Source organism: Polyodon spathula, chromosome 20 (assembly GCF_017654505.1).
Source record: "Polyodon spathula isolate WHYD16114869_AA chromosome 20, ASM1765450v1, whole genome shotgun sequence".
Taxonomy (NCBI): domain Eukaryota; kingdom Metazoa; phylum Chordata; class Actinopteri; order Acipenseriformes; family Polyodontidae; genus Polyodon; species Polyodon spathula.
The window spans coordinates 19,679,424-19,701,002 of record NC_054553.1 but is presented as its reverse complement, the minus strand read 5'-3'; the positions used below and the strand labels follow the sequence as shown (position 1 = coordinate 19,701,002).

The 21,579-nt window shown below is 44.1% G+C and overlaps 1 protein-coding gene across 2 annotated transcripts in view; it reads left to right on the top strand.

The window, feature by feature from the left end:
* pkd1b (polycystic kidney disease 1b) overlaps nt 1-21,194 on the top strand; it is an 88,303-nt gene extending 67,109 nt beyond the window's left edge. For both annotated transcript variants that reach the window (XM_041219816.1, XM_041219817.1), the window contains 21 exons: nt 273-468; nt 1,516-1,683; nt 3,085-3,228; nt 4,103-4,313; nt 4,739-4,862; nt 4,998-5,147; nt 5,596-5,660; nt 6,535-6,737; nt 7,505-7,622; nt 8,530-8,699; nt 9,317-9,519; nt 10,399-10,593; nt 11,325-11,479; nt 12,453-12,565; nt 13,017-13,143; nt 14,316-14,441; nt 14,522-14,696; nt 15,550-15,837; nt 16,474-16,608; nt 17,036-17,350; nt 17,901-21,194. In XM_041219816.1, coding sequence (XP_041075750.1) covers nt 273-468; nt 1,516-1,683; nt 3,085-3,228; nt 4,103-4,313; nt 4,739-4,862; nt 4,998-5,147; nt 5,596-5,660; nt 6,535-6,737; nt 7,505-7,622; nt 8,530-8,699; nt 9,317-9,519; nt 10,399-10,593; nt 11,325-11,479; nt 12,453-12,565; nt 13,017-13,143; nt 14,316-14,441; nt 14,522-14,696; nt 15,550-15,837; nt 16,474-16,608; nt 17,036-17,350; nt 17,901-18,650 — 4,131 coding nt within the window. In that variant the 3' untranslated portion in view covers nt 18,651-21,194. The remainder of the gene's footprint in view (nt 1-272; nt 469-1,515; nt 1,684-3,084; nt 3,229-4,102; nt 4,314-4,738; nt 4,863-4,997; nt 5,148-5,595; nt 5,661-6,534; nt 6,738-7,504; nt 7,623-8,529; nt 8,700-9,316; nt 9,520-10,398; nt 10,594-11,324; nt 11,480-12,452; nt 12,566-13,016; nt 13,144-14,315; nt 14,442-14,521; nt 14,697-15,549; nt 15,838-16,473; nt 16,609-17,035; nt 17,351-17,900) is intronic.
* The last annotated feature ends 385 nt before the right edge of the window (nt 21,195-21,579 follow it).

Genomic DNA, 21,579 nt, shown 5'->3' with positions numbered 1-21,579 from the left:
CCAGGGTGTCAGCTTCAACAACATTACTGGGGAGTTGATTCCTGCTGTCTGTCACTCAGTTTAACCCTTACGACTCTGCTAAAGGTCTTTTTAATGTCAGCTTGTCAGACATTTCATGTAGGGGTTTGTGAGTTGTTTCTTATTGTAGTTGCCTTTCAGAAAGCAGATCCAGCTAAAGCAGTAGTGAAGAGGTTAGACAGTCTGTATGTGTTGATGGATGCTGTGTGTTGTGTGTCCAGCTCTGAGCTCATTTCCTGTCCACTCTGTTTCAGGCCCAGGGTCCGGTCCACAGCCACGTGGCAGTCATCACCTGCGCTGTCCTACTGGCCATTTACCTGGCTACAGCACTGATAGCACACAAACTGGACGACATTGACGTGACCCACGTGGGAGTCATTCCACTCTGTGGACAGCCTGGCCGATACCACTACAGGGTCATGGTCAAGACCGGCTGGACCAAGGGCTCAGGTCAGTCACTGCTCAACTAGGCTGCTAAAAAGCTGTCCTACTGTGGCATTCTTCTGTGTTGTTCCTGCACTGAAGCAGGCAGACAGGAAGGTGAGAGCTGGAATGGAGGCACAGAGACACAGAAGTGCAGTGAGACACGCCAGCATGGCGCTCAGTATTTGTTAACACACAAAACAAAAAAACAAGCAATAATGTCATGAGATGCTGTCAGCAACGGTAGCGCACAGAGGACGGTACAAGACTGTAAAAAAAACAAACACTAAAAATAAAACACAATACAACAAACTATAAATCACAGGTGCCGTGAAAACAGCAGGCCCTGCACCAGCCCCGATCATAGTGATCGCTATGCTTTTATACTGACGCTCCTCTGATGAGACACGCCCACCTGCCCACTGGAACAGCTGATTGCTTTCAGCTGCTGCTCTGCGCAGACAGTTAATTTTCCCTGGCACAGCGCCACAGCAGTTAAACAGTTAATTAAATTAATCTATTTACAACAATTAACCCAAAAATATACAATATACATATTTCCCATTACCAATGTTCGGTTAAAATTAGCTTCTCATAGTGGCAGTAAAGTACTTAACTTGAAGACACTGTTAGTCGATTACATTGGCTACAAAGGAATGGAGTTGAACAATCACAACAATTATGAATTGATTTTAAAAAGAATTGGAAAGGTAATGGATTTTGAAAAACAGGAATTGCCCCCGACCCTGAGTTTAATATCCTGTTGTGTGTGATCTCTATCATTCTCTAATGCTGTTTCTGCTTAGATCATTATTTACCAAGCGCACTAAATTTAATGTCCTTTTTCATCCTCAAGGGCCGTTCCTTAAAGCTGAATTTCTGAAGTGAGGTGGTTTTAGAAATGACCGTTAATTTATGTCCCCCATACTGTGGCAATCGCAATACAAAATAATAGAGAGAACAGAAACCAGTGGTCTGTAACCACTTCACAGAATCAGCTTTTAGGAGTCATTTCAGAAGCAGGTCTGTGGGGGTTGAGCAATGGGACAGTGACCCCCTGTACCCTGTCTGTAGGCACGAGCGCCCACGTTGGGATCAGCCTGTACGGGCTCAATAAGAGCGGCTCACGGCACCTGGACAAGGATGGGGCCTTCAACAGGAACAGCCTGGATGAGTTCCAGATCGAGACCGACGCCAATCTGGGAGAGATCTGGAAGATCAGGGTGTGGCATGACAACACTGGTGAGTGCTGAAAAATGCCCCCATGAGTGCTTGAAAAGAAAATTGTCCTCACTATTATGGACTTAACACCTAAGATGGGACTCATAGGGAACAGAGACAAATTAAACTAAAAGGCCAGAGAGACTCTGAAACAATCTCTTCACTGTCGGTTGGTTACAGAGACTCATTTTATTCTTTACTGGACCAAATCCAGAAGAAGCTTTTCAATACATCTACTCATACTGTTATTATATATATACAGCTCTGGAAAAAATTGATGTTGGGTGACTTTATGCCACTCCTGGCGCAAAAATTCAAGCTTTGTTTGATGGCTTGTGACCATCCATCTTCCTCTTGATCACATTCCAGAGGTATTCAACGAGGTTCAGGTCTGGAGATTGGGCTGGCCATGACAGGGTCTTGATCTGGTGGTCCTCCATCCACACCTTGATTGACCTGGCTGTGTGGCATGGAGCATTGTCCTGCTGGAAAAACCAATCCTCAGAGTTGGGGAACATTGTCAGAGCAGAAGGAAGCAAGTTTTCTTCCAGGACAACCTTATACTTGGCTTGATTCATGCGCCCTTCACAAAGACAAATCTGCCCGATTCCAGCAGCACCCCCAGATGAGTTCAATTTTCAGCTTTGCCCAACACCTGGTCGTCTAATGGTTAGATGGAGACCTGGAGAGGCCTACAAGCCACAATGTCTCGCACCCACTGTGAAATGTGGTGGAGAATCGGTGATGATCTGGGGGTGCTTCAGCAAGGCTGGAATCAGACAGCTTTGGCATCAATGTGAAAGACTGGTGGAGAGCATGCCAAGAAGCATGAAAGCTGTGCTTGAAAAATCAGGGTTATTTCACCAAATATTGATTTCTGAACTCTTCCTAAGTTAAAACATTAGTATTGTGTTTAAAAATGAATCTGAACTTATTTTCTTTGCATTATTCGAGGTCTGACAACACTGCATCTTTTTTTGTTATTTTGACCAGTTGTCATTTTCTGCAAATAAATGCTCTAAATGACAATATTTTTATTTGGAATTTGGGAGAAATGTTGTCAGTAGTTTATAGAATAAAACAAAAATGTTCATTTTACCCAAACACATACCTATAAATAGTAAAACCAGAGAAACTGATAATTTTGCAGTGGTCTCTTAATTTTTTCCAGAGCTATATATATATATATATATATATATATATATATATATATATATACACACACACACACACACACACACACACACACACACACACACACGTACGTTCTATATTGCTGTACATGTGGTATATTGAATTTCCCACTGCTTGTCATACCAATAAAGATCATTAGAATGTAATTGAATTGAGTGTCCCTGCCCAGCCTCCAGCCTGGTTTTGAAGCCTGCAGCCTGTGTTGTTATCTGGGTGTTGTGCCCTCAGGTTTGGACCCTTCCTGGTACCTGCAGTATGTCATTGTGTGGGACAGACAGACGGACAACATGTACTTCTTCCTGGTAGAGGACTGGCTGTCTGTGGAGAACGAGAGGAACGAAGGCATGGTGGAAAAGGAGGTGCTCGCTGCCTGTGAGGAACTCTTCTGTTTATATACCTCCCCCCAGGGGTGTGTCCCTGGCCACAGGGACGTAATTGAGCCCAGAGTGTTTAATACAGAGGAACATGCTACAGCAATGCAGTTATCACCAGCATACTACAGCTTTTTAAAGTGATTTATTTACCATTGTCTGAAATAATCACTGTAGCACAGGGGGTCAAGAAGAGCTACTTCCTTGTAGTGACCCCTGGGCAACGTCTCTGACGGCAAAAAGCTCTTCAGATCGAACTTACCATGCAATGCTTAAGCAAAGCAATGTTGGGCTTGGTTAGTACTTGGATGGGAGTCCACCTGGGAATACTGAGTGCTGTAGGCTGCATGTTAAGCTCATATATAGTGTAGCACACTGGGTGTTGGGATCTCAGTGTGTCAGCTTCAACAACATTACTGGAGAACCCCTGGTTCTTGTTTCTTTTTTCAGGTCGAAAAAGTCCCCTGGGTTGACATTGTCAATACCTTTTAGAATTTTGAAAGCTTGAATCTGATCGCCACATAGTCTTCTTTGTTTAGGACTGAATAGATTAAATTCCTTTAGCCTGTCTGCATATGACATGCCTTTTAAACCTAGAATAATTCTGGTTGCTCTTCTTTGCCCTCTTTCTAGAGCAGTAATATCCTTTTTGTAGGAAGGTGAACAGAACTTATGTACCAGTAAGCAGTGATTTTAGAACAGGTGTGATTAATTGGTGTCATGCTTTATTTGCAGTTTCATTGTTGAACAATAACAGAACAGCTGATCGCCACAGTAAACAATGGGAGAGCACTGTCGGGCTATTGTTTAAAACAGACTTTATTCCAGGGGGGTCTGTCCTCACATGTTTCCTGTGTTTGCCGTCTGTCTGATAGGCCCTCAGGAGCTACGTGGGTTCTATCGGATTCTGGGTGCCCAGCTGCTGCGGGGGGTGTGGGATGGGCACCTGTGGGTGTCAGTGTGGGAGCGCCCCCCTCGAAGCCGATTCACCCGGGTGCAAAGAGTCACCTGCTGCGCCCTTCTGCTGTACCTCTACCTGGCAGCAGGGGCACTGTGGTACGGGGCGGTGGGGGACAAACACACCAGGTCAGTCAATGTTCTCTACAATTTCAAGAATTTTACCTGTCGTGCAGTTCTGAAAGTAACACATGTACATTAAACATGTAGTTTCATTTTCAAGCATCTGGTACTACACTAAGTTCAAGAAATCTCTGTTTGAAAGTCTTACTTTCAGGTAGATCTGCATTTACTTGGTTACCTGGAGAATTACATTGTTCCCACCCCTTAAATGCCTTCTTTCCTGACATTAACCAACCAGCTGCTTCCCCTATTGACTGGCATACTTTCAGTCAGTAACATTCTCCAAAAGCACTGCTGAGGTGAAATGACCTAGTACCAGATATCACTTCAGATGAGATTTGTAATGGGTAATAATAATAATAATAATAATAATAATAATAATAATAATAATAATAATAATAGTAGCAGCTATGTTCTCTCTCTTCCTGCAGGAGTCGAGTCTCGGCCCATGTGTTTGTAAACGCAGAGACCATCGCTGTGGGGATGACCATCGCTGTCCTGGTGTGTCCGATCTACCTGCTCTTCATTTTCCTCTTCAGGAGAACACGCAGCAAGGTATCCCACCATCTCCTCTCTCTCTCCTCTCCCTCTTCCCTCCTCTCCCTCTCTTCTTCCCTGCACTCCCCTTCCTCCTCTCCACCACCTGTTCTTTCCCCCTCCCCTCTGTAACCACGCTCTCTGTTCTCTCAGGTAACAGTGGAAGACCCAGAGCCCCAGCCTTCAGAACCCCTCACTGTGGAGATGGATGTGTTCATGGAGCACTCTGAGCTGGGAAGCTCCTCTTTCCTGTCTCTGCCAGGGAGGCTGGACTCCATTATGGACGGGGCCTCTGACTCCTCGGTCAGCCTCATATAGCACGGAGACACACAGGCAGACACACTGACAGATATCACACAGACATGCAGACAGACATACAGATATCACACAGACACACAGATGCGTATAACACAAACACATGCTGATACTCGCAGACACTCTCACTTAGACACATATTACACAGACACGCAGGTGTTTACATTTTTCTGGGTGGATACCACTCCTCAATGATTACCAGCCTCTAAGTCCAGCAGTGAATTTAATTTGTACTGGATCACAAATGAATCATGTGAAGGACTGCTACATATTACAATGACTCTGTACTGAAGGGAAACGGTAGCACAAGGGCATCTACACTGGGATGAGACTGTGATTGCTAGAATGGTACAACAGTGGGATCATTTTATATTTTACCATATCACTGTGCAGGGGTTTTGTAAGGGTGTTAATGATGTTGAGTTGTAATCCTCAGGAATCTTTGGGAAGCAAGAAGCTGGAATCGGCCCTGGGCAATCCCACTAAACTGGACAATGAGAGGTAAACCCAAGTCATGCTGGAGTCTTGCTGTTCCAGTATGTATTTGTAACAGGGTTTGTCATCCTCCCTGGCCACCGGAACAGTCAGGGCATCATATATTTTAGTGTTATAGAGGATCAGGATCCAGGGGGCGTGGAGGTGCCCTGTCCGTCTGTGTGATGTCATGGTGAGGATTCTTTAGCACAAGTTATTGAGGATAGCATTGTCTGGCGGGACAGGGTCTGTGTGCATCTGTAAGTCTGCCACTCTTACATTTACATATATGTAGAGAAGTGCTTTTGCCCAGTTGTGATAAATCTGCACATTCTCTAGCACAATATATTAAGAGATTCAGAATCTGTAGTTTCAAATATCATTTTATTATTTTTTATTTGTCTTAGGGTTATGTCTGGATAAACGTATGTGCCAGTGAATATATGTTTCCCCCCGAATATTTCTTCCCTTCAGGAATGAATATTCGTTCCCCCTAGGAACCCATGTTTGGAAATATTGGTTCTCCTTCCAAATATTTTTACTCCCTTATTTTTTATCAGTATTGGGTAGTGCAGTGTTGATGTGTTTGTATTGATCAGTATTGGGTAGTGCAGTGTTGATGTGTGTGTGTGTGTGTTGATCAGTATTGGGTATGCAGTGTTGATGTGTGTGTGTGTTGATCAGTATTGGGTATGCAGTGTTGATGTGTTTGTGTTGATCAGTATTGGGTATGCAGTGTTGATGTGTTTGTGTTGATCAGTATTGGGTAGTGCAGTGTTGATGTGTTTGTGTTGATCACTATTGGGTATGCAGTGTTGATGTGTTTGGGTGGATCAGTATTGGGTAGTGCAGTGTTGCTCGAGTGCCCCGTGGTGAATGCTCCTGCTCCCTGTCCCTGCAGCTTCTTGAAGCATTGGCCCTCCTGCGACAGTATCTTCGATATCCCTGACCTACTCTCTGCAGAGCCTGCTGTGAGCCGCAGTCGAATCCTCAAGAGGAAGAAAGCGGTACTGAAGCTGGGTTTGGAGTCTCCCTCTAGCTCTGAGGATGACCCTCTGTCTTTCTCCTTATCTGGGTCTGAGCGCTACCACCTCACTCTCTCCGGTAAGGAAATACTGCACTCCCACTCTCAGCAAGTCACAGGCTGGATGTCCCAATGTCCTGTCACATGGAGACTGATCAGTATAAATTTAATGACAAAACCTATTAGAAATAAAGGATTGTATATTTAAAGTGTTTCCTCCTTTCTTTGATTAAAACCTAACTTAAATTATTTTATTTTTAAACAATAACCAACTAATTAAGTAATTTGTTTAGATGCTGCTGCCATAAATGTATAAATGTACCTCATTAATACCTGCCAACAGAAAGCATGTACACTTTGAGGTACTGCCTCAATGTTTGGTTCACCGCTGTATTCTTTGAATTTCTTCATTCAGTTCTATTACCAGTGTGTCCAGTAAAAAATAACCCCTTCACAGCTGCATTGCTTTAGCCTCTGTCCATTTCAATGATGCACACCACATGCTATGATAGAAGGGCTTTTTAGTTGGCACAGAGTTGTGCACTACAGACCTTTACAAGCTGTATTCTATGATTCTCTCTCTTGTTCAGTAGAAATTACCCTTTTCACTGCCACATTCTTTATAACCTCTGAACATATTGATACTTTTTTTACATTTCTATTTAAGTTCATAATTTGACGTACCCCATAGATTATTCTTGCTGTGTTTTTGTACATGGAAACTGCATTTTTTAGTTGACCATGAGGTAACTATAATACTGTTTTTCCTCATTTTCTTGGTTTCCTGATCGTACAGGTTCTATTGTGCGTGTTTTATTATATTGTCCAGTTTCTCGCTGTGTTGCAGAGGAAGACCTGATAAAGTCCATCGCTGCAGATGAGAGGGCAGCAAGCAATTCCTCAGGCCGAGTGACCTCAGACAGCGGTCGCTTCTCCCCTCGAGCTGACACTGACCTCTCCGACCTGTGAGTATCCTGACCCAGGGAGCACAATGGCTAGAGCACTGGACTGCAGTGTTAGATTGTCCTGCTGTATCAACCAGAACTATTAAACACTCAATAGTGTTACGCTTAGAAATACTAAAAGAAACTTCATAAGTAACTTTCCGACTTAAAGGCATTGAAAAAGACATCTAGTTGAAACGGTAGTCGTTACATTTCTTTTAGAAGTTCTGAATGTCCTGCAGTAATAATAATTTAGTGTTTAGTCACTGAAACTGAGAATTTTGTCTGAGATTTTTCATTACAAAGTCACTGTTTCAAGGAAGAACAAAATGGTGCACACCCCTAGTGGTAATTTTTATACCAACCTTATTACAGAAATTCCACCTGGTATCCTGCAGTGCAGACACAGTAATACATGATGGTTAATTAGACTAACAATGGGTCAAATATATAATCACACAATAATATGTTGGTTTTGTGCAGTAATGCATGAGTGGTGCAGCCCAAAACCAACAAGACATGTATTGTTGTAATAATAATATTGTCTGACTCTTATGTAGATACAGTACTCTGCATCTTAAAGCATACACAAGTGAATCGCATTTAATAACAAGCCTCTGCCATTATCATTATTAGTAAAAAAAAAAAATAATCAAAATTCAATGGAGGATAAATAATGCATTCAAAATAAAGTCAGTCTTCCCCATTTCTTCTGTTTTTGGTCTGAACCTCATTGTTTGGTTGAATGTCCACGTCTTCTCCGTTGTACTGTGCTTGTTGTAGCTAGCGTGATAATGGAGATTTCCTTACAGTTAGTAAATGTAAACATGCTCCTCTTAATCAATTCAATCCTTGCAGAGGAGCTATGTTGTAATTAGTGTATGTGCTGCAGGGCTGCTGCTCACAGTGTGCGTCTCATCCTGTCTAGGCTGCAAAGCTCGTGCAGTGGCTGGTCAGACTTGGTTGATGAGAGGAAGCAGTACGGAGGTCAGAGGCACAAATCCATCTCCTGCATCTCAGGGTTTACCTCGGCTAGCAGCTTCTTCCCCAGCCCTGAGCCCCCCTCCCACCCTGGCTCTGCCTTCTCCACTCGCATTGGTCAGTAAACTTGAAATAAAAGATTCTGATTCTCAAAAAAAACTGAGGAATTGAAGACTTTATTATTATTTTTTGTTTAAAGATTGAGTTGTGGCCCTCCCGAGTTGCGCATCTGGTAAAGGCGCTCCGCGTGGAGTGCAGGAGGCACCCTATAGCCTAGACCTCACCGGTTTGAGTCCAGGCTATTCCAGTGCCAACCGTGGATGGGAGCTCCCAGGGGGCTGTGCACAATTGACTGAGCACTGCCTGGTGGGGGCTGTGCTTAGGTCAGCCAGGGTGTCCTCAGCTCACCACACACCAGCGACCCCTATAGTCTGGCCGGCGCCTGTGGGCTTGCCTGTAAGCTGCCCTGAGCTGCGTTGTCCTCCGAAGCTGTAGCTCTGAGGTGGCTGCATGGTGAGTCTGTAGTGTGAAAAACAGCAGTTGGCTGACTGCACATGCTTCGGAGGACAGTGTGTGTTCGTCTTTGCCACTCCTGAGTCAGCACGGGGGTGATAGCGGTAAAAAATAATTGGATATTCTAAACTGGGAGAAAAATACAAAAAATAATTGCTGACTACTAAATTTACAAAAAAAAAAAAGGTTGAGTTGTAATCTTGGTTTGTGTGTTTGTGCAGGCGTGTCTCGCCGGCCCCGCCCCTGGCTTCTCCCCCCCTGGGTGCTGACTGCTACCTATCTGCTGGTCCTGGCAGTGCTGGTGGGTTGCGTGGCTCTCACTGTGCTCTACGGCTCCTCGTTCCACAGCCCGGTCCTCCTCATGTGGCTCGTCTCCTTCCTGTCTGCATTCCTCACTTCCGCACTTATCATCGAGCCGGCCAAGGTGAGATCGCAGTGTGCATGTGTCTCTGTATGTATGTGTCTGTGTCTCTGTATGGGTGTGTGTTTGTGTCGGTATCTCTGTGTCTGCATGTGTGTGTCCGGTCTATGTATAGGTGTGTGTGTCTGTGTCTCTGTATGGGTGTGTGTGTTTGTGTCTGTGTCTCTATATGGGGGTGTGTGTGTTTGGATCTGTGTGTGTGTCTGTATGGGTGTGTGTGTGTGTTTGTGTCTGTATCTTTGTGTGTGTGTGTCTGTCTCTTTATGGGTGTGTGTGGGTGTTTGTGTCTGGATCTCTGTATGGGTGTGTGCGTGTGTCTGGATCTGTGTGTGTGCTTATATATGTGTCTGTATGTGTATGTGGGTATGTTGTATTAGTGTTATACTGTACTCTTTCTTTACCTACTCCTTATCATCCAGTACACCTTGGTAAAAGCATAGTAATAGAATAATGACATCATGGTACAAGCTAGCAAGGTATAGAGAAAAGAAGAGTAAAACATTAGACCAGAGAAATGTAAAGTCATAGTTAACCATAGATAGGCACGATGAATGCATTTAGCACAGGACAAAGAACAGAAAACTCCCAGACTGTACTGTGTGTCTGTGGAGTGTACATAAATGTGATGGTGAAGTCATAGTTACTTAGTACAGTCCTGTGATACAGTTGTAATACTGAAATACCATTGGGAGCCTTAAAGAGCAACTTCATATGTGTTTCTGACAGCACTGTCTGTGTTGGGTCTTTTATAAAAGTTTACCTCTCTCTGTCTCTCTCTATCTCTCTCTCTCTCTCTGTGTGCTGCAGGCTCTGTTAAGGGGTATGACTAGTGTGTGTGGAGTCCTCTGACAGCCCCTCTCTCTTTCTCTCTGCGTGCTGCAGGTGGTGCTGCAGGCTCTGTTCCAGGCCCTGGTTCTGAAGGCTGTGGACCCAGACGAGGGAGATACTCTGGTGGAGGAGCCCCTCATTAAGAGGTCCTCGGAGAGGCTTGGTAAGGTTCGCGCTCCCTATGGATATGGGCTGTTGCACGCCAAGGAGGAGGCGCGCAGGGTCCGAGCCCTGCGCCAGCTCATGAAGGTACTGTACACAATGCAGCACTTTCCAAAGCCCATTACACCAGGCTTCTTTACTTTGTTCAACACTTGGTTATGAACCCGTGTGACAAAGTGCCCGCCCCTGTGTATATTATCTGTTATGTGTTGCGTGTGGTGTGTTTAAATGTTGGTGTATAGACATTGGTACACGGGATATAAATGGGTCTGTGTAACACGAGTGTTTAAAAATGTCTATGTGTATTTAGGCACGAGGATTGCACAGCACTTCACGTGCAAGTAAAATGTAGTAATATGTGAGCACAGGGAATTGCACTTTATTAATTCACGTGCTGGGATTCAAGTGAATAATTAATTGGTAATTGAATCCCAGCACAACAGTATATATAGATGCACGTTGTCACATACTCGGGGTTGGGTGTTCGTGAGTGGAGAACGGGATTGGAGACTGAGGTAATAAGTATAATAATAATAATAATAATAATAATAATAACAACAACAACAACAACAACATAAAGTATCTGCTCACCGTGTTTGTCTGCCTAGTCCGTTTTGTTCTGGCGACGTGTGCCGTGTCCTGTGTTTTCTGTTTGTTTAAACCTTTTATTTTGTAATAAACAGCCGCCAACAGGCGTCTTCATTTCATTTCATACTGTCTGTTGTGTATTCCATTCCTCTTCCTGGTTCTGACGCCGCCCACTTCGGCCATCTCTATGACAACCCGTTATAACCCTAACTTGACCTGTCTCCTCCTAGGATTGTATTGTGCACATGCTGTTCCTGTTGGTGGTTCTGGTGGTGAACTACCAGGGTAGTTTCCATGACAACAACGGTAGGCTGTTGCAGGCAGCTGTCAAGCGTTCCCTCCTCTCCACCCCCCGGGAGGGCCGGAACTTCACTGCACTGAGAGGGTAGGCATGGCATACTATGCCCTCTATAGGAGTCGACATACAGTAGAACCTGTGTTGTGTTGTGTTAGTAATGTGTGTGTGGTGTGTTACTAACGTGCATGCTGTTAGTAATGTTTGTGATGTGTTAATAATGTGTGTGCTGTTAGTACTGTGCTGTGTTATTAATGTGTGTGTTGTGTTAGTAACATGTGTGCTGTTAGTAATGTGAGTGCTGTGTTAGTAAGGTGTGTGCTGTGTTAGTAATGTGTGTGCTGTTAGGAATATTTGTGCGGTGTAAGTAATGTTTGTGCGGTGTTAGTAATGTGTGTGCAGTGTTAGTATTTTTTTCTGCTGTGTTAGTAATGTGTGTGCAGTGTTAGTATTTTTTTCTGCTGTGTTAGTAATGTGTGTGCTGTTTTAGTAACGTGTGTCCTGTTTTAGTAATGTGTTCGGTGTTAGTAATGTGTGTGTTGTGTGCAGTGTTATTAATGTGTGTGTTGTGTTAGTAATGTGTGTGCTGGGAGTAATATGTGTGCGTTGTTAGTACTGTGTTTGCTGTGTTAGTAATGTTTGTGCTGTTATTAGTGTGTGTGTTGTGTTACTAATGAGTTTGCTGTTAATGTGTGTGCTGTGTTAGTTATGTGTGCTGTGTTACTATTGTGTGCGCGGTGTTAGTAATGTTTCTGCTGTATTAGTAATGTGTGTGCTGTGAAAGTAATGTGTGTCTGTTGTGTTAGTAATGTGTTTGCGGTGTTATTAATGTGTGTGTGTTAGTAATGTGTGTGCAGTGTTAGTAATACGTGTGCTGTTTTAGTAATGTGTGTGTTGTGTTAGTAATGTCTATGCCATGTTAGTAATGTGTGTGTGCTGTTATTAATGTGTGTTGTGTTAGTAATGTTTGTGCTGTGTTAACTTGTGCTGTTAGTAATGTGTGTGTTGTGTTAGTAATGTGTGTGCTGTGTTAGTAATGTGTGTGTATTGGTTGTGTCCGCAGGGGTGCGGAGGCATGGCTGTGGATGGACTCTTTGCTGGTGCCTCACCTCTACAGGAACCCCAGCCTCAGTCTGGTAGGAGTGCCTCGACTAAGACAGCTCCGCTCACAGGGAGGTATGACACCCTGCCTGGTATTCAAACTTTGACACAAAACATTGGGTGGGATAGAGGGTGGAGGCGAGAAGGGGAGAGAGTGAGATGAAACATGTGGGGACAGATAGAGGGTTAGGGAAGAGAGTGGGTAGGGGGAGGGTGTGGAAGATAATGTAAGGTTAAAGTGGGTTGGGCTGAGAGAGAAGGGTAGGGAGAAGGTGGGTGTAGAGAAAGTGGTTAGAAGTGGAGGGTGCAGGAGCGGATTAACAGACAGGCCCCAGGGCCCCATGAAATCTTAATCCTCCTCTGGGAGGGTGTAGGAGAGAAGGACAGTGGGAGTGGGGGGGATAGGGAGAGACCTACAAGTGCAGAAGTAATCAGGAAGAGGGAGGGGAGAGAGACTAGCACGACGCCACACCCTCACTGTTCTGCCCATCTTTCTTGCCCTGACTTGAGTGTTGTTGGTTCTCAGGGTGTGGTTCTCATGGCAACATAGGCTTGCTCTCTCAGGATCGCTCCCCCACCCCGTACATCACACAAACACGGAGCAACACCAGCTCCAATCAGAGAGTGCTTCACGTGTCACATGACTCTCCAAGGTAAGTGCCAAAAGGATATCCTCAGTGAGTACTGAAGCAGGACTTGACAGAGGTGAAGAGAGAGAGGGTTTTAATTTCTTCCAGTGCAAAAGTTTAAATCATTACAAAGTGCACAGACATCTTACTACTTCCTGTGTGAACAGCCTGTCCAGGTTATTATACTATCAGTATGTAAATGTGCTAAAGAGTGTCTTGGTCAGGTTTCATTAACTGGATAAGCCATTCTGTAGCTTTATGTAAAAATGCACTCAATGTGTTCTAAAGTATGTCCTTAGTGAGTTTCATAACAGTTGGGCAGGGTTATAAGCATATAGACATATTCTACTATCAATAACACAATCTAAGAAATACTTTTATCATGTTTTATCACAATTGGATAGCCGATTCTCTAGTTGCAGTGCTATAACAAGGGTCTTGGGGGGGGGGGGGGGGGGGGGGACGGACGGACACGTACAGGGGACACACACACACACAACATGAGCGTTCTAACCGCAGAGCGTTATAAACAGGGGAGGAGATGGGGGAAACTGCGGGACACAACACACATCTGACTAAAATACAAAATAAAATAACACCCTCTCTATAATGCACATATAATGAAGCAAAAATTTAACTTTCCTTGAATTAACCATGCATAAAGCACAATGTAATCAACACTATATTTTTTACAAAAAATAAAAACCCTTCTCTTGCATGTCGGAGATTATTTTTAGTTTAAAAACTGATAATTAAAGTAGACTGGCTAAACAGTGGTTGTGAGTTCAGTTCGAAGCAACAGGCAAGCAAACCAAGTGCAAGGAGAGCGGGTCAGGAAAGGGGAAGAGGGAATGGGCTCGCCCCAGTTTTGGCTGCAAAAAAGTAAATGCATTAGGAAAGATAACCATGTAATAGGCCTAATGTTTATTTAGTTATAAAACGAATGCTGAATAAGATGTCTGTGTTGTAAAGTGCCAGTGCAGCTTTTCTTCAGTTCGGATACTGTATCAAAAGGGAGAGACGGAAACAGAAGTTAAACTGTAGAGCGCAAAATGCAAAACTCCTAATTTACTTGAAAAGAACCTGCAACTAATTGTTTTGTTATGGGGATGTGGGCGTGGTTAGTAAAGGATGTGTTATCTTGCCTGGTTGCTGTTCCTGTGCAGTGACGGAGATATCTCTGCTTATGTTGGCAGGCTGTGGTACTGGGGGGAGCTGGGGCTCTATTGCAGCGGGGGAGAGGCAGTGGAGCTGGGGAACAGCTCGGAGACAGCCCTGGAGATTCTGAGACGGCTTCACCAGTCATCATGGATCAACAGAATGTGAGCAACTAACCATCACGCACACATAGCACGGATATTTGTTCTTCATTTGACCCCAGCCTTTCTCCCCTCTCTCTCAGGAGCAGGGGGTTGTTTGTAGAGTTCACGCAGTACCACCGGGACACAGGCCTGTTCTTGGTGGTTACCATGGCGCTGGAGCTGCCTCAGTTTGACTGTGCCGTCCCCTCTGTCAGTATCAGAGTCCTCCGCATGCAGCCCTCTGGTTCGGGGGCAGACCTGCTGCTCGTCATGATGGTGAGCATTACAATGACCCTGACATTGCCTTTGCAGGACACCCCCCCATAAGGAGAAAATGCCACCCCAAGCTTGGTCCACTTGAGCTGCAATGACCAACTGTTACAAAAAAAACCCCAAAAAACAATGGAATTGGGCTAAAACTAAAATTGTGGGTGTCAGTTAAGGCCATGAAATACTAGGCCAAGCCTTTTTCAATGTTGAAATGGATAAACTTGTGTGCTGTGACAGTTAGGTGTAAACTTCGCAAAGTACAACTGCATTCACCACTTTTTTTAAAAAAAATTAATGCATTTATTTTTCCAATATTACCTCTTTTTACCACATCGCATTTTGGAATTTGTCTTGCATTTATTCAAGTTCAGCAACAAATGACTGAATTGCTCTGTCCCAAATTACGTCATGTTGGTAATCAGATGCAGAGCTTGATCTAGGAAAAGTAATTTTCTAAATTTATTTAGGGTTAAACATACTTTATTTTGCTTACATTGTACTTTTATAAACAGGATACTGGAGTGGTTGGTTATTTAAACAAATGTAACAGAAAGGGAAAGAGACAACCCTAAAATGAGCAATGTGCTTTGCCCAGGTCCTGCTAAAATGAGCAATGTGCTTTGCCCAAGTCCTGCTAAAATGAGCAATGTGCTTTGCCCAGGTCCTGCTAAAATGAGCAATGTGCTTTGCCCAGGTCCTGCTAAAATGAGCAATGTGCTTTGCCCAGGTCCTGCTAAAACGAGCAATGTGCTTTGCCCAGGTCCTGCTAAAATGAGCAATGTGCTTTGCCCAGGTCCTGCTAAAATGAGCAATGTGCTTTGCTCAGGTCCTGCTAAAACGAGCAATGTGCTTTTCCTAGGTCCTGCTGCTGGTGTTCAGTGTGTGTTTCCTCTGCTCCGAGTTGCTGGCTCTGTCCAGGGAGAGATGGAGCTACCTCAGGCAGGGCCGGCACTACCTGCAGCTGCTGGTCATCCTACTGTGCCTGGGGGTCTGCAGCCTGCACTTCACCTTCCTCTCACTCTCCGCTAGCCAGCTCCGCCACTACCGGCGTCACCGCCACGCCTTCACTGACTTCCACAAGGTGGCGCTCATCGCAGAGGCTGCATCCAACCTGGCAGCCGTCCTGCTCAGCATCCTCACGATCAAGGTACCAGCACTACCTACTGACCAAAACAAAGGGTGCAGGAGATGGGAAAGAAAATCTGCATATAAGACAATTCAGTCATTCAGTTTTCATTCAGTTTCAGGTACTCAGTTAGTGACTAATTATTAAAATATATTTAGCCTACAACTGAGAAGGTTTTTGAGAGCTTTTAAAATGCTAAAAGGGGTCGACAAGCCTAGTCACTCTTTCAAGCACAGCACAGAGAGCAGGGCTGGAGGACACAGTGAGGAACGGAGTGTTATTACTAGGGTTATTATAGTGAGCATGGTGAGTGTATGGAATGGGTTAGCAAGCCGCGTTGTTGCGGAGTCACTGGGATCCTTTAAGACCTGACTTCCAGTTCCGGGTCAATCAGTTACTAGGTAATGGACAAGCATTAATGGGTCGAATGGCCTCCTCTCGTTCAGAACTTCTCTTATGGTCTTATGTACGTCTTATATGATTTCTACTGGGTTGTGACAAAGCATAGTCCTCTCATGCACATGAAGCCCTCTCATGCACATTGGTTAATGAGGATGCATGGCTTATAATGTGTAAAAGCATTAGTATATGTGTAACTGCAGTACATGTATATTAACAGTGTGACTACAGTGTGTTTATGTGTGCTCCTTTCCTCAGATTGTGCGTCAGCTGCGCTTTGTCAGGAAGTGGTCAGTGTTTGGGAAGACCTTCCAGCTAGCAGGACGAGAACTCACCATGGCAACACTCCTGCTGCTGCTGCTCCTGCTCATCTTCGCACAGAGCGGCTGCCTGGTATTGCCACAGCGCCCCCCAGGGCTGACAACCTACCTTTTTATTTTTTTTTTATTCCCCTTTTCATGTTTTGTCGTCTTTTCTCCTTTTTTTTATTTTACTTTCAATTGTTTCCTTATATATGACTGGCAATGCACTACTGTTAACTTGATAGCTCTAATTCCTACTTCTATACTTAAATATTCAATGTTTTTTTCTTTAAAATTGATATTCATGAAACTGTTCTAGACAACTTAATGAATATTATAAAACTCATATGCGAAATCAACCATCAATCATTAACCTTTTATTATAACACAAATCAAAGCAACCATAGCAACCTCAGTCAGACTGCATGAGACATAATCTCATCACAATTAGACACCATACACATGACATGTAATTTAGTTGTTAACACCCCCCCCCCCCCCCCCCCCTTGTTCTACAGCTCTTCTCCTCCACGGTGCAGGAGTTCCGCTCTCTCGGAGGAGCCTGTGTGCTGCTGCTGTCTGCCCTGCGAGGGAGGGTGCGGCTGGGGCAGGTCTCTCAACAGTGGCCCTTGAGCGGGCCGCTGTACCTGCTGAGCTGTGGGGCCTGTCTGTGCTGGGTGCTGGTCCGCCTGTTCGGGGCTGTGCTGATGCGCAGCTACCGGGCCGTGCAGAACGAGATGTACCGGCCCGCCATGGAGCCCCAGGACTACGAGATGGTGGAGTTCTTCATCAAGAGATTCAGACTGTGGATGGGCCTCAGCAGGACCAAGGAGGTACTGACACTGAGAGCGGATAATGGAATTGACGTTGGAGTTTGTTTTTAATAGAAAAAAGTTTGATTAATTTAAAGAACTTAGAAGGAAGAAACGACAGCATTTTCTTTTTTCCATGTCCTCAATAAGCCACCATACAGTTGTGATGGAAGACTTTGTTTAGCACGAGAATAACAATCTGTGGATACAGTGTGCGGAGGTCCCTGTGTGTCTATCCAGACCTACCTCTATCACACATACTGTAGATGGAGCATCTTCGTGATACTCATAGCTTGTGTAAATCTAGCCATAGTTGGGTCTAACAGGAGCTGTTTTTCACCTATCAGAAGCAGGAGGTAATTAAAGACTGGAGTAAATGCTTTGAGAATATACTTCTTATTAGTTGTAACACTTACAATTGATGGATTGTTGCTTTCACACATTATGCACTTTGTAAGGCCTTGATAATTGTGTCCTCCTGCTTCTAATTGTGACCTTTCTGTCTGTGCATGTGTTTTCTGTCTGTGTGTGCTTCTGACTGTCTGTATGTGTGTGTCCATGTCTCCTCCAGTTCCGTCACAAGGTGAAGTTCGAGGGGATGGAGTCCCTGCCCTCCAGATCCTCTCGGGACTCCGCAGTGCTGTGCCCAGATTCGGACACTCTGGAGCTCCCTCGTGCTGACTCGGCCCTCTCATCAGCCTCTGAGGAGTCCAGCGTGGGTGAAGGCCCTCGACTGGACCCGCGCTCGGATCTCTACGATGTCCAGTTCTATCTAGATCGCCTGCTGCCCACGATCAACAGCCTCCTGACCCAGTTCGACCGCGTCAACAAAGTGACTGGCGACCTCTACCAGATAGAAGTTGATCTGCAGAGAGCGCAGAGCAAGATTGCTGAGAAGCGGAGGCAACAGGCCTCCCCTCCTCCTCCTCCTCCTCCCACTGCCTCCCCCGCTGTCCTCCCCCCTCCCCCTTCCCTCTCCTTCTCCTGCAAACCCCTGGAGCTTCCACGCACCTACACCACATTCTCAGAGCCGGCCCTCCCTCGTCCACAGCCCCACCGCAGCCAGGTCTCTGACTCCAGGGATGCAGAGAGCTGCAGGCCCACTCGCATACCCTCCTTAATGGACGCCGGGACCAGGCGAGTCCCAGGACGAAGGGCCTGGCACTCAGGCCCCCCGCTCTCGGCAGACTTCAGTCAGAGACCCCTGCAGGCCCCAGGGGGAGCGGACGGGAGCCGGCCCAAGAGCGAGGAAGGGAAGGGTAGGCAGGGGAACGATCGGGTCCCTGTGAAGAGGAGGGCCTGGCACAACGAGGGCACCTGAGAGAAGGACAAGCTGCTGGGCCACGGGGAAAGTTAGAACACCTGCTGAAGAAACTACTCTGCTTTTGATGACCACAGCAGGGCCTTTTTGAACCACTAATCTTCTCGATTTTTTTAAAAAAAATTTTATTTTTTTTTCTGTGAAATGTTGGACTATTTGCTCCAGTCATTCAGCTGTATTTGATTTTACACCTGGTCGCTATACCTGATCTGCTATTTATCCCTTGTGGGTTGCAGCACTGAAACATTTGAAAAGACAATGTACTAGTTTAGGGTTGTGGTTAGTCAGTTCGGTTATGGAGGCTTCAGTAAAAAAGTACATTACATACGTAGAGAGACATAATACAGCACATAGGAATCCCCTATTTAATTCTGACTTGCTTAGCCAGTTGTGATTGAAACTTGGTCAGGACATTCTTTATCACACATTGTTGAGAGTATCGGGATAATCAGAGGAGCCTGTCTAAGTTGCACTTGCCAGTCTAAGTTGGGGCTGTAGATCATTGTTTGCTATTGTATTTGCAGCTGTAATGGGGTGTATGGTAATACTATACTTGTTTACTGAATGATGTGGTATTAGTAAATCCTGGAGCACTGATATTGCATAAATAATTTTCATTCCTACTGTGTTATTAATGTCACTACTATGCCACTGTTTACCATGCCATGTTTTGATTGAAGATGCTGTACTTTGACTTGTGTCTCATGACTACTGCTTGTGTGTTGCCATGTATTGTTTTTATGTGTTTAGTATCATATCGTTTTGTACCGAGCTATTGTGAGGTCTTTACCATGATCTTAGTACTGCCATTGCCAATGAACTGTGTAGTAATCCTGCTTGTGTTTCCACAGTTACTGGAGCCAGTGTTGAGGGCTGGCATGGTTTAGATCCTTAAAAAGCATGCCCTGTGTGTGACTAACCCAGAGTTATAGGACCAAAGATTTGTATATGTTCTGTTAATAAACCAGCCCAGTCTTTCTGAGGAGGTCTCAGATAGTGTGTTTACTATGAAGTATGTAAATTGTTAACCATCTGCTATATACCTGCACAGGAGGGGTTTCTCAACCCAACTTCAACTGGATGGTCTGAGTACATTCAGAGCATGCACTTTTTTTTTTTACCTGAATTAGGATTCATCTTTTTCTCCAAGCCCCATGATTGTTATTTTTATGTATGTGATAAATTAATTAAATGACATTGTATCCCCAAAAACAAGATTACCATGTAAAATAAGCAGTCATTTTAAACGGTTTCTGCTCTCAGTATATTGGGCACAGAGTCACATTTGTAATGTGTTAGTACTTCCACTCCCTATGGAAACCAAAGTAAAAGCTGGTATTAAAGTGAGTGCATGCTGATCAGGAGCCCAGATTCACTGGGGACAGACAGCTTTGTTTGGAACTATTCCTTGGAGCGGCAGCTCTTCAGGATGAGAAGCAGGAACAGTGACTGTGTAACAGTGACACTAACTGGTGCAACTTGACATGAAACATGAAAGTACTGTAATAGCACGGTATAACAGCATGATAGTACATTATCAGTTTATGTGACTTACCATTGTCTTACCTCAATTGTTACGTCTCTGAGTTTCCTTCTCATACAACTAAGGTCCAATCTTAAAAGTACATCATATTTCATTTTTAATCCCTTTCATATCATGTTATTTTAATTTTTTACAATTCCCTGTTGCTGCTTTTAACCACTGCTTCTGAAAGCTGAATTTGTGACGCTTGGTTATTTGTTAGAAATCACCACTATGGGTGTAGAACAGCTGTATTTGCTGTGAGTTAGTACAAATCCCATTTTCAAAACCACATTAAAAAACTAGAGCAATCAGCACTGAGGTGTGGTAGAGGAGACACAGAACAGGATATTAAACTGATATTCAAATTAATTACTATGAAGACCGTAGAAAATATCTCTTTCAATAAAAGAAACATTTTAAAAAAAGAAAAATAAATAATGAAATACAAGTCAATACGATTTTTAACGTGGAGAAACTAGAATTATTATTATTATTTACATATAAAAATTTTAGTTTGGTGTTGATCTGTCTAGCTGTTTCTAAAGTGTCAGGTGATTATGGATAACAGTTATTTTTTGTTGTCACTTTATAATACTGAACAAGGTCGTTTTATGACGGTTGTTTGCCAATTCGGGTGCCAGATAGGTAATGCTAAACCAACCACAAATATATAAATGCAGATAGCTACAGGAAACAAGAGTTACTGTGAAATGAGAGCTAGCACAAAATGACAGATAGAGTAAAAGTGAAATGTAAATATGCAACTGTAGTTTGAAGAACATGTTATACAGCAAGGCTATGAGTTTATCACGTACTAACTTTAGTAAGACACCTTGCTACCTCAGTGAGAAAGCAAGGACATATTTATTGCATTGGACGGGTTTGTCTGTATTTGTTTTTTTCTTGCTCGTACTGCTTTGGGAATGAACGTTGGGATGTACTGTAAGACAGCGGTAGTCTTTTTATTAATGAATGAAGTTTACTGTTAACAGACTAATAATAAAATATATCAAATACAATAATGGGATTGTCATGTGAGTTAACAGCTGACAGAACTGTTAAAAAGGCACGTTATTCTTTCCAGTTGTGTTCATCATTTATGGAATCTGTTCCAAATCCTATTACTCTGCTGCTGGGTGATAACACCGCACAGTACAGTTTGGATTAACAAGCGTCACAAAGAACCATTGACAGCACAGCGCCAGCTGGCTGTCACCGAGGTGTAAGACTGACAAAGAGGTAATACTAATCTGACTTTAGAAATTAAAATCCAAGATCTTAAGAAAGGGTTGGAGAAAGTGGTCAAAGATTTATTTTTCAAGAAGTCTCTTGTGTTTGAACTACACTGGATTGAGAGATAACAAATTGTACAGATGTGAATACTGTTGGTAGCTGCGCTGATGG